The sequence below is a fragment of the Manis javanica genome, chromosome 3 (assembly GCF_040802235.1).
Source record: "Manis javanica isolate MJ-LG chromosome 3, MJ_LKY, whole genome shotgun sequence".
Lineage (NCBI taxonomy): Eukaryota > Metazoa > Chordata > Mammalia > Pholidota > Manidae > Manis > Manis javanica.
Window position 1 is genome coordinate 206,688,810 of NC_133158.1, and position 12,123 is coordinate 206,700,932.

The following is a 12,123-nucleotide window of genomic DNA, read 5'->3' on the forward strand; positions in this document are numbered from 1 at the left end:
TCCTTCGGGGTGCTGCCTATGCCAGGCCCTAAAGGAAGCCCACCAGCCCACTGAATGCTTTCTTCCTGGGAATAGAAGTGAAGGTTGGAGCTCAACCCACTGAGCATGCCTTTCCAACAGGCAGGGCTTTGCCTCTGAACCCTCTGGCCCTGTCCAGTGAAGCAAGAGGTGCTTCTGTGGCCTGCCTTCATTCCAGAGCATGTTGGGAGGCTCCCGAATCACCTTTCTACACCTTGCCCCTGAGTGCAAACCCAGGGCCCTATTATCCACCACGTTCTGTGCACTAGGATTGCTGAATGGGTTTCCTCCCACCTGGATCTGGGGCAGACTGGCCGGCTATAGCTGCGGGGCGGGTTCTCCTGAAATCCCAGGGTCTCCAGCTCCCAGGTGGGCTTGTGTTTAGCCTGGGCCTTCCACTAAGGTTTTCTGGCTCCTGCAACCAAATATAAATACCTTGGCTCTTTCTCATTCTTAATCCCAAGAATGGCCCTCCTACCCTGTTCTGGCGGCCTCCTCTCACCCCCACCCCCAACCATAGGGACAATGGTAGTGGCTTTCTCTACTGTTCCCCAAAATAACCACATAGAGTTTGCCGAACACTGAGCTAGAGGGGGCGCTTCAGAGAGCACCCATCCCAAACTCTTTTATAGATGAAGAACTGAGGCCCAGAGAGGGCAGCTGACTCACCCAGGCTCACGTGGCAGTGAATGGTAGCACTGGGACCGAATTCAAATCTCAATGCCCGATCATGGTTCTTTCAGCTACATCAGACCGTACAGCGGTGTCTTTCTTTTCTATTTCCTTCTCTTTGTGATCCTTTTTTATGGAAATAATTTCCCTTTCCCCCTTTGGACTGTCCTCTCTGTGTTAAGCAGGACAGCTTTCATTTGGCAGCAGCAAGAGGGCACCCGAAGCCCAGACCCTGTCCTGGCTTGGTCGTCCTCAGCCCTTTGCAAAGGCTTTTCTCCTCCTGGTGCCTCCTCCCCCAGGGCCCTCAGGGCCGCTGTCCTGCCTTTCCTGGGCCAGTCTCTTCTCCTTCCAAGTACAGAGCAAGCAGATGGGAACCCTCGGAGTTGGCTTTTCTCTCTAACCTTAGGTTCCTGGTCTCTAAAATGGAGTGATGGTCTCTGAAGGGGAAATATAGGCATTTATGTGTTGTGTGTGTTTGTGTGCAGACGATGGGGGGAGGCTTGTGTGCACACACACCTCTCATGTCTCCCAGCAGCTCCTGGGGGTAAATGGGAAAGTTAATTAGCACCATGATGAAAGGTGCTGTGGGATAATTACAGGTAATATCAGGATGGCCGGGAGGGTGGGACAGAAGGCCCCTAGACCTTGTGGGGTGCAGGTAGCCCCTGGCCCCACTCCTGCTGAACGGCTCAGACACCTGGAGAGGTGGGGTGGGGGGACCATTTTGAGTGAAGGGTTTTTGTCTACAGGAAAATGCTTGTTAGTTGCTAAGGAACTGAGTTGTCTTTCCTGATCCAAAGCTCTCAATGTTTTGCTGAGCTTGGGAGGGGGGTGCTGGGCGGGGGCATGAAGATCCCTTGGCAGTCAGCTCTTAACGGGGACTGCTGAGCCTCTAATGGGTCTCTTGGAAAGGACTCTCCTCGAGGAAGGGCAGCTCTCTCCCACCACCCTAAGTCTTACTGCTTGCTCCAGCCAAGCTGGGGATCAGAGCAGATGCGGTGAGGGCAAGAAGGGGAGGAAGGCAAGCCTTTACTGGACAGCCTGCAGGCCAGGCATCATGTCTGGGTGCCTTCCACGCCATTTCATTAACCATCAGACCTTTAAGGAAGGCACTCATTTCCATTTCTTCTTCATTATACTGTTTTTTGGTTTTTTTTGCCGTTGAAAAAACAAGAACAGCTGAGTGAGTTGCCCAAGGTCATAGGGTTATCAAGTGGTAGAGATTCTATGTGAATTTAGGTCTGCTAAGTAAGAAAAAGTTGTGCTTTGTAAACTGCACCACCTAATGCATCTACCAGGTTTTCTTCCTACCCCATGGCTGCTCTGCCTTAACCACTGGTCCCACCACCACCACCACCACCGTGAGCATTAAGAGACCTTCCTGTACGGCTTTCCCTCCTTGTCCCCCTCTTTCCCTTTCCTGCAAGCAATTACCACTCAGGTGAAGTTCTAGGAGGGAGAGCGGTCATTAAATGCATTGGGAGTGGGAAGTGGTTGGGGTAGTTGCCTGGGAGTGGGTGATGGTAGTGGCGAGGAGTGACCAGGAGCAGGCTCTCCCCACAAATTGCACTTGGTTGAGAATAGCTGAAGCTGGGAAAGGGAAGATGTTTGACACAGACTTTCCCTTGAATCTTCTGGAACTTCTGGCCTTCCTTCTTGGCTTTCCTAGCCCCTGAATAAATAGAAGTTCTGGACTCAGTTTACGTAGCCCAGAGTAAAATTGGGGTCCTATCTACCTCTGAGTACCAACAGTGAGAAGGCTAGTTAACACCAGGTTCCATCATTACTAGTTATGGAGCAGGGAGCAGATTCCTTAATTTATCAGAATGGCAGTTTCCTCATCTATAAAAAAAGAACGACAACCCCACATTATTCGGTTGTTGTGACGATTGAGTGAGATTGCTTGTGAAGCCAGTAGGCTGTGAAGCAGTGCAGCACTGCATTAAATGAGATCCCCACAGGTCAGATGTGTGGCACCATGTCCCTCGCATGCAGTAAGTGCTCAACAAATGGCACCTGATAATGATGATGATAATCATGGTATCAATTCTCCTTATTCCTGTAAAGGGCTCACTAATGCTCCTTGCATTTTTCTTAGCTGCTTCATCAGAGATCTCAAAGCAATCTGCCTGCTCATTTTGTTTATTCCTGGAGGAGGCAGTGAAAAGAAAAGGTATTATGCTTAGTGAAGTAAGCCAGGCGGAGAAAGACAAATACCATATGATCTCACTTATATGTGGAATCCAAAAAATAAATCAAATGAACAAACAAAAAAACAAACAAACAAAAACCCAGAAACAGACTCATAAATACAGAGAACAGACTGGTGGTTGCCAGGGCAGTGAGGGGATGTGAGGGACAGGTGAAGGGATCAAGAGATACAAATTTCCAGTTATAAAATAAGTTAGTCATGGGGATGAAAGGTACAGCACAGGGATATAGTCAATAATATTGTACTAACTTGGGATGGTGACAGATGGTAACTACACTTGCCTTGGTGAGCAATTTGTAATGTATGTATAAGTGTCGAATCACTATGTTGTACACCTGAAACTATTATAATATTATGTCAACTATTATTCATCTAGAATTAAATAAGAAAGGGGCAAGAGGCCTAAAGCCTGCTGTAGGCTGAGAGCTGAGTCAAGGGGCCTTCCCCAGGGTCCCCTGCCTGCAGGTTTCTCTTCCCTGCCACTGGGAGCCCCTTCTCTGTGCTTTCAGGGACTGCCTGCCAGGGCTGCTTCAGCTTAGAACCTGGCCAGCATTGGCCTTTTTTCACATTTTGGGGTCAAGGGGTGGGAGTCTCTCTTGCAGTTGAATTAAATGTCCAAAACATCAGGGGAAAAGAAAGGAAGGGGGAAAAAAAAGGAAGGAAAGCAAGCCGATAATTTCCTCGAAGGATAAACATCCGATTTTTTTTTCCTCACCCAAAATAAACATGCTAGCCACAAGGAATTAAAAGCAGAAGAGGGGAGGATGTGCCTCAATGTGGGGCTGCTGTAGTAAGCTGACCTGCTATTTAGCCCCGGCTTGGGTACCAACCCGAGCTGCCAGTCACACTTGGGGCCTGGTGGGGCAGAGGCTGCCAGGAGCCCAGCAAGCCCCTTCCGGGGCTGCTTTCCTTCTATGACACTGCAAATGGACATTCCTTTTACTTCTGCTTTTAGTTGTTTTGACAGCCTTGCCTGGCAGGGTAGGACTAGTAGGAATTCTGACGGCCTGGGTCGGCCTTAGAGGAGGCCCTTCGACAGAGTAAGAATCTGATGTCCATCACTTAGGCAGGGAGCCAAACCTATGTGCTCGTCTTCCACTGCCCAGCCCCTGCACAAGTGGCATCTCCTACCCTGTTGTGCCCTTTAGATCCTGCCACTAAAATCTTCCAACTCAGTTCGAGTATGCTCAGCTGGACCCCTCTGCCTTCCAGCTAATGTGGGGCACAGCTCTAAGAAGGTAATAGCCTTGTGCTCAGTGGCAGCCTGCCCCTTTCATCTGGGGATATCGAGGCACTTTGCACACATGAGTCACCATTTTTTTTTCATTCACCATTTTTTGGCATTCTAGCCAAAGAGAGGGGGGTTATTAACTCTTAGAAGGAAACTAAGTAGAAGACATGTTGAGGGGTTGGGGTGGGTGGGTTGAGGAGCCAGATTTAGCCTGTGAATGAGCCTGTAGCAAAGAGGTGTGTCCAAGAAGTCCTTGGGTGGGAAAGCCAGGTCCCTTCAGAGGACCACTGGTCAGATGCTGAAAATCCTTTCTGTGCAGACACAGGAGTTTCTTCGGGGCTTTTGAAAAGCACACAGCAGATTATGCCCTTTTCACCCCTCCAGTATACTTACCATTCAATGATTCCCCATTGCTGTCATGGTCTGATCCAAAACTTTAACTTGGCTTCAAGGCCTGGCATGTTGGTCTTTGCCTACCTGTCCTGGAGCCACACAATTGGCCTTTCATTTCTTGCAAGATGCAACTCAGGCCTCTGCCAGAGGTGTTGTGCCATCTGTGCGGCATATACCACCTGTCCCCACTCACAGGTAATCCCTACCTCATTTCTGAGCCCCTTCCTCTGAGAGGCCTTGCCTGAACCTTTACCACCTGCTCTCCATCACAAAGCAGGTCCCCTTTAGACCCTTATGTCACTTGTCACATTTGTGTAATTTGCTTACGGTCTTGTGATGACTCTTTGCCTCCTGTGCTGGACTGTTCGCTCCAGGAAGCAAGTCTCATGTCCTGTCTGCCCTGTTCACACATGGATCCCCAGCACCAGCAGAAGGCCAGGCACACACCAGGTGTGGCAATATTTGTTGAATGGGTGGTATTGAATGTCCAAGTGGAAAGGATCACAGTGGTAAACCAACTGCCCCTGCCTCTTCTTCCTACCTTGGTTTCACAGCGGAGAAAGAAAGCAGAACTTTAGAGAGGATAAGTGATTTGTTCAAGGTCATACAGTGCCCCAGTGATGGTTCAAGGCCAGGGATGCCCACCTCCTGCCTGTCCATCTGCTCCACCCCACTTCCCCAACCAGCCCGTACAGGAAAGCCCAGGCCCCAGTACCAGACAATGGCTGCTTTCTTCTTGGTTTTTGAAGGACAGGTTAAGAAACAAAACATCCAATCAGTAAGCACCCTGGATGATTTATTGTTTTAATTTGGAAGAGAAGGGGTTCCATACCCAGTGGTTGGTGGTAGGTGATGGCCACCTCCTGCAGCGAGAAGCCTGAGGTCTGGCAGGCAGTCATCTCTGTCTGGGTTTGCTCTTGGACTCCCTGTTCATTCCTGCGGGAACCTGGAGACCTGATGAATCCTGGTAATTTTGGGTCATGAACTGGGTGCTTGCTTCAGGTTTGCTCAGGTGGAAGCGGTTCAGAAAACTGTCCATTTTCCAAGAGCCTGAAAGGACAAAGAGGCCACGGAGAGGTGGTGAGAGGGAACTGTGGCCTGGAGTGTGGGCCGCTGGGGGTAGTGAGCATAGCTAGCGCAGACCTTGGCCACTGGGGGTGCCTTCTGGCTCCTAGCTGCAGGGGAGCCCCTAGTATTAGCAGAGCACCTGGGAAGGGGCTGTTCCCCACAGGACAATGGGAGGAGAGTATGGATGGAGTCAGGGCTGCCGTCCCAGTCCTTTCTTTAGTAACTCTGCCCTCTCATTCACAGGCAGAGAGGAAATGCCCAATCAGGTGGGCTGCCCACTTCCTCTGCCCTCCCCACAATGCCTTTCCCACAGGTTCTCCAGACCCCATGCCTGAGGCCTCAATCTTCTCTGCATCTGGCCACCGGGCCGCCAGGCCTGAGAAGGCGAGCGTCTGTGTCATTCTTTCAGTCTCTTCCCCAGAACCCTGACCACCTCCTCTGAAAGCCCAGAAACGGGGTTTCTTCCTAACCACTTCCATGCTGTAGCAGAGGTCGAGGGCACATGCCAGAGCTGCTTCCCCTGCCTCTGTGCACCTGAATCCTGGGAGGCGGTGGACTGCATGCCGGATGTTCCCAGGCCGGGGCCCAGGGCTGAGGGGCCCCTTCTCAAGAGGAGGAGACACGGGGCATGGGGGAGGTGCACCTTCTGGGGCAGGTGTGAACAGGCCTAGTAGTCGGGCAAGGAGGGCACAGCCCTGGGCTCTGGGCAGAGGCTGAGGGAAGTGGTCAGAGGCATACTCCCATGCTCTTGTTTCCCAAACCCGGGGCCTCAGGCACCCTTGGGGGATGGTTGCCAGATAAATTACAGGATGCTCAGTTCACTTGCAATTTCAGATAAACACCAAATAATTTGTTAGTGTAAGTACATCCCACATAGTGTATGAAGCCTACTTAGACTACAGTATTATTCCTTGTTTATCTGAAATTCAAATTTAACCGGATATCCTATGATTTTTTTTTTTCCTCTTTTTTTCTCTTTGCTAAACCTAGCAACCTTCCCTGGGTGGAGGGATTTCTTGGCGAAGGCCTTGCTTAGCAGAGCTGGGCAGTGGCTGATATGGCCTGGGCCAGTGGAGAGCAGTAGTTCCTAATACACAGAGAGGATACGGGGAGGGACTTGCCCAACGGTGGTTCTCTGTCTGCACACACCACCTTTTTAACAGCAAAGAAAGCAAGTCCACTGATGTGTTGGGTAATCCATTTATCACCCCTTCCCCCAGGGGCTGTTTGCATTTCAAAGATACTCTCAAGGAGAGGACACTTTTTAATTCAAAGGAACAAATAATAACGATAGTGCAAATAATAATAATGATAGCAATAGCAGACCTACATAGTGCTTCCTCTGGCCCAGGCAGGGTTCTGGGGACTCAATGCATATTCATTCACTTAATCCTCACAAGGGAAGACTATTTTTATCCCCAGGGCACAGATGGGAGAATGACACAAGGGATTCTGGGGAGGATGCCTCTTAAGGGCAGTGATGGGGGAAAAGGCCTCCTCAGGCTCTCTCAAATCCTGTCTGGCTGGGAGACTGCATACTCAGATTGGTAGCAGGGTGGCCAGGCTCTGCTTTGTGACTGACTGCCATGGGGCCTTCCACTAGGAGGGGAGGGCGAAGGGGTTGCTGGCTTGGCCATGGTGTCTGCACCCAGAGAGCCTGGCTGGCTGGAGAAGAATCGTGGTATCATGACCTTGGGAAACTGTGCATGCGCATGCATACCTGCGTGCATGTGTGCAGGTGCACGCCAGGGAAAGGGCTCATGGGTGAGCTGGTGTGTGACAGGCATGGGGACATGGGGGCCTTCCTCACTGAGTAGGGCAAGAAGGAAGCTGGGTGACAAGGAGGGAATTGAAACTCATCACGAGATCAGGGCAAGTTGGGGGAAAGAAATCCCCTGTGCCCTGAGGGAGACTATGCTCCCCTCTGCGAGACTGCCCTCCCCCAGCTCAGAAGACTTCTCCTGGTTAAGCTTGAAGTGCTCCAGGGGCTGCAAAGCTCCAGCCCAGCCCAACTTCCAACAACCCTGTGGTTCTTGGGCTTCTCTGGCAGCTCTTCAGATCAGCCCTGTCTCTCGGGAGAGCAGTTGCAGGGCCTCCAGCTGCCAGCCGCCTGCTGCCTCCTCCCCTGGCTTGGCTGTGACTCCTTACACCCCCGTTTCCTGCCACAAAGAGGGAGAGGAACTGACCCTGTACAAGTTCTAGAAGGAAGAGGGGTGAGTCAGGCCCTCAGGGGTATGTGGGGAGAAATGGGGAGATTGGAGGCTGTGGCTTCTGTGGCCACCACGCCGAGGAAAGCCCCATCCTGTAGGGCACTGCTCTGTCCCCTGGGCTGCCAGGAGGCTGGGGCCATGCAGGAAGAGGGTGGTGCTGCTGTCTTGCTCAGGCCACACCCCCTGTGCCCTGGACCCACCCAGGATGGGCTCCTCCTGGGATGAGGGCACTCTGAAGGCCTCGGAGGCAGGCTGGAAACCTGGGTTGGAGGGAGGCTGGAGGAGGGTGTCTGACGCGCTCCGCTCCTGAGCCAGCCAGCGACTGGAGCACAGAGGCCTGGGCCCCTCAGGGCAGCATCGCTGCATCGCAGCTGCAGGTTGGTCCCTGCACAACCCTAGGGGGCGTTGTTCCTGTCCTGCAAAATCACAGGCAGTGGCTGTGCTGAGAGGCCATTCTCTCATCTCCTAGCCAGTGCTGATAGGGAAGATGCCAGTGATGAGAGATGTTTGATGATACAGATGTTCTTGAACTGGGCCAAGAGGGGAGTTAGGCAACCTTATCTAAGCCTCTGGGGGTTTCTGAGCTGCTCCTGTGGGCCTGGTCTCTGCTGATACTGGGGGAGGCGGGTAAAGGCCTGTTCTCAGCAACTGCAAGAGGGTCTTCAAGCCTCCAGAGACTCAGCCCCTGAACTTGAGTTCCAGAGACTTCCTCCGCTGGAATGTTTGCGGATGGCCCTGGGGCAGGTCATGACGGTCACTCTCCCCACCTCAGCTCCCCACATATGTGGGGCTGACTCACCGCTGTTTGGAAGCCATTCTTCACACGGCACTGACAGTCCCGTCGGGCCTACTAGGGTTAAACAGGCATCCTAGAGACAGAGACAGCGATGCACCGCCTAGTCAGCCCCTCCCGTTCCCCTATAGGACTAGGGACAATGGAGCGGACAGCTCCTCCACTAGCCTGGGGACCCTCTTATCTGAAGGGAACTTCAGACCCTGGGGTCCAGGGCCCCCACACTGACAGCTACCTCCTGGTGTCTGCCTGGTGTGGGGGTTGCTTTATCTGGTCCCACTGATGCCCTTGATGAATTCATAATATAAGACAATTAGCACTGGGTTGATAGGCCCTCACAGAGTGGCCTTGACTGGTAGCACTGTTTTGCAGCCCCCGGCAGAGAAGGGCTTACCCCCAGCAGGCCCATGCTTAAGACTTCCCAAGTGTACAGGACAGCCTGCCCTGTGGGTCCTTTCTCTGGCTCAGGGACGTTTCCCATCTGACTTGTTATTCGATCCTTCGTTGGCCCCCAGGTGCCACTCTCTGAGCCCAGGAAGCCCCCACTGGGAGGGAGGCCCTCATTCTGGGGGGCCAGATCCTGAGCCTCGGGGTTGGCCTCCCCGGTGAGCTGCCTGCCTGAGCCTCTGCTGGGGCCCAGGGCACCTGGCTCGGAGCCACCTTGTCCCCCAAGGCGGCTGTCCCCTTCCCTGGCCTCTGCCCCTAATCCAGGCAGGAGCACCACTGCCTCTGATCAGGGACCATGGCCCTGAGGAAAAAAAAAATCCAACACTGGCCTAATAACCGGCTGCCGAGTGCCTGGCTCAGGTCTGTAATTTGTCTGGCTCTTCGTAGGGCTGGTCGCACTGATAGAAGCGCTGAAGCTTTTCTGCTGAGATTAATGATGTCCTGGCAGTGGTAGGCGGGAGGCCTGAGCCTTTTATTTTTTGTGCCATTAAATGACATCCAGAGACTTCCACTCAGGAGCTGAAAAGCCCTCGTTCCATCACATCCAATTACTCCTGGAGAGTATTTGCTGAGTGGTGAATCCTGCTGGCTTGAGAGGCTTGAGGTAGAGGGGACTACTTTGACTTTGGGGCAGTGGTGGTGTGTCAGAGGGCGGGTATGCCTTGGGAGTTCCCGAGGTGAGAGGGGTGGACCCTGACTCCCCTGGAGAGCAGACCTGCAATTCCTAATGACCAGTAAGTGGCTTGCAGGTCCTCTGCAGTGTCCTGGGGCTGGGCCTGCCGGTGGAGAAGGGAGCCAGAGGAGGGGAGGCTCAAAGCTGTCAGTTTAAGTTCGCAGTTATCAATTCCAGGATTGGGTGGGAATGTCGGCTGGCTGGAGTTCTGGGTGAAATTTGGGGATTATCTGTGGTTTTCTGATGATCTGTTCAGCATTGCTTTGGACGGTGGCGTCTGGCAGGCCCGGGGATTGCTTCTTGAAGAAGACTGCCTGGGCCTGTGGAGACTGTAGGCAGTCCCTAGCCAGGGGCCTGCCAGAGAGTTGCCCAGCATGGCCCCATCTGGGCTGCTGCCAGACCCCCAGTCCTACCCGCTCTGCCAGGTGGGTGGGGCCCTTCAGAGGCAAAAGAGGGCTGCCTGACACAAGTCCACACAGTGACTCAGGGCTCGGGCCCTGGGGGCTTCTGGGGCCTGGCCAGGTGAACCGCCATGGGAGGTCATGGTGGGCGGGATGGGGTGGAGGGTGTGGGAGGGGCCGTTTTGCAGTAGGCTGAGTCTCTGTGTGTGTTGGTCTCCAGGCAGGGGCCCTTCCCTTCCCACCTCTGCCTACACCATGCGCTTTTCCCTCATTGCCACCAGGCCTGGCGGATGTCCTCCTGGCTGCAGTCCCTCCTCGTCACTGTCCCCCACTGTGGACGCTGCTTGGAGCTCTTCTGCCTTTGTGCCTTTGGCCTGTGCTTTCAAACATTTCCCCATGATGCCCCTTGTCTCAATTACCCACAGTGCCCCACAGGCCTTTAAGTGCCACAAGCAAGACAAACCCCACTGTGTGGCAAATCTCTGCCTATCTCTCCTCTCTGGCCCCTGTGAGTGTGGCAAATCTCTGACCCTCCCACCCCATTTTGCAAGAAGCAGTCTTTTTGCAGGCCCCCAAGGTTGCCCCAGTGAGGCAGCAAGCCAAGCCTGGTGTTAGCTCCCCTGGTGCTGGGCACCATCCTGGGCTCATGGCCTTGGCGGGTTTTCTGGAGCAAGCTATGGCGTGTCATCTTGTGGGACAGAGAGGGGATTTCCCTGGCTCACTTGCAAGTGTGGTGTGAGGTGGTGAAGCCGCTGGTGACACTTCTGGACGAGGTGGCTGAGGTGTGGCATGGCACAGACCACAGGTCCCTGGGAGCTTCGGCTACCATGTGGTGATCGGCCATAGCCTTGCTCCAGAAGGGCATGTGTGCACTGCCATGGGCACTGCGGCCGCTGTTCCTGGACATCAGGGCAGCAGGATGGACTTGTTCCCCCTCCATCCCCACACCAGGGCCCAGAAGTCTGGTGGTCTGGGTGCGGGGAGAGGGAACATGGGTGAGGTGGCTGTACATTCAAAGCACTTTGCCCCAGAAGTCAGTTAATTTGCTATTAAATGTGGACTCTTGGTCCGCCAAGCCACTTGGGCTTCAGTTTCTTCATTTGCCTGGGGGATAGGGGGAGGTTGGGAGGGGAGGGCAATGGCTCCTGTCCTGCCCACCCCACGTATGGGCAGCCAGGCACGGAGAAGGCCAGAGACGGGCAGGACAGGCTGGTGGACAGGCTGCACATAAGTGCTCCTACCTGCCTGGCACTGGGATGATGTCGATGCCCAGGTTGCCACTTGTGGGCATGGTGCTCACAGAGGTGCCTGATGGAGTTGAATGTGGGGGTGTGAGAAAGTGTGGATCTGAGTGTGGCATGTGTGTGGCTCATGAATGTGTGTGTATGGGTGTGTCCCCCACACAAACACACCCATTGATTGAAAGTCCACAGAGGATGAGCACAGGGATGGTGGTAGTCAGGGAGCGCAGGACAGGGTGAGCCTTCGCTCAGGGAATGTGTACTCTCCTGGTGGAAATGGGACCCACACAAGGGAATGATGGCTGAGAGATACAAGAGGGGCAAAAGCAGGTGGTCAAGGAGGTATAGGAAAACACGCGAGCATACAGAAGGGTCTAGCCCAGAGGTCAGGGAGGACAGCCCGATGGAGAGAAGGCGGCCCGCGGGTGACTCGGGAAAGCATCATGGAGGGCACCAGCAGGACTGGTGTTTTTAAGGTGGCCCAGACCTTCCAGCTTGGGGCAAAGGGAGATGGCATACCCAGATTGGCAGGCAGAGGCAAATCAGTTGTTGGGTGAGAGTGGTGGGCAGGGGGACGTAAAAACACACCCAGGAGTTAGTGGGCATCTGGTAGCTTGTGGTAGGAAGGGGTGTGTGGTGTGAGGCGTGAGCCCACGCTGCTTGTGGGCCCTCTCAGTCATGTCTCCTTACTGAATCCAGTTGGCTCCCCTGGAAAGTAGAAGTCTAGATGCCAACTCCGACTCACTGTGAAGGAGATGTGTCGA

General features: G+C 53.7%; 1 protein-coding gene and 1 long non-coding RNA gene across 7 annotated transcripts in view; one reads left to right on the forward strand and one right to left on the reverse strand.

The window, feature by feature from the left end:
- Positions 1-5,301: 5,301 nt before the first annotated feature.
- Positions 5,302-12,123, reverse strand: part of PEBP4 (phosphatidylethanolamine binding protein 4) — a 219,125-nt gene continuing 212,303 nt past the window's right edge. For 5 of the 6 annotated variants that reach the window (XM_037024740.2, XM_017653887.3, XM_037024743.2 and 2 more), the window contains one exon: positions 5,302-5,576. In XM_037024740.2, coding sequence (XP_036880635.2) covers positions 5,422-5,576 — 155 coding nt within the window. In that variant the 3' untranslated portion in view covers positions 5,302-5,421. Of the gene's footprint in view, positions 5,577-8,603; positions 8,674-12,123 lie in introns of all 6 variants that reach the window. The other variant, XM_037024742.2, reaches the window with a different exon arrangement.
- Positions 7,982-12,123, forward strand: part of LOC140848556 (uncharacterized) — a 44,895-nt gene continuing 40,753 nt past the window's right edge. Inside the window, exon 1 of the long non-coding RNA XR_012129647.1 lies at positions 7,982-8,181. This is a non-coding gene — a long non-coding RNA (uncharacterized lncRNA). The remainder of the gene's footprint in view (positions 8,182-12,123) is intronic.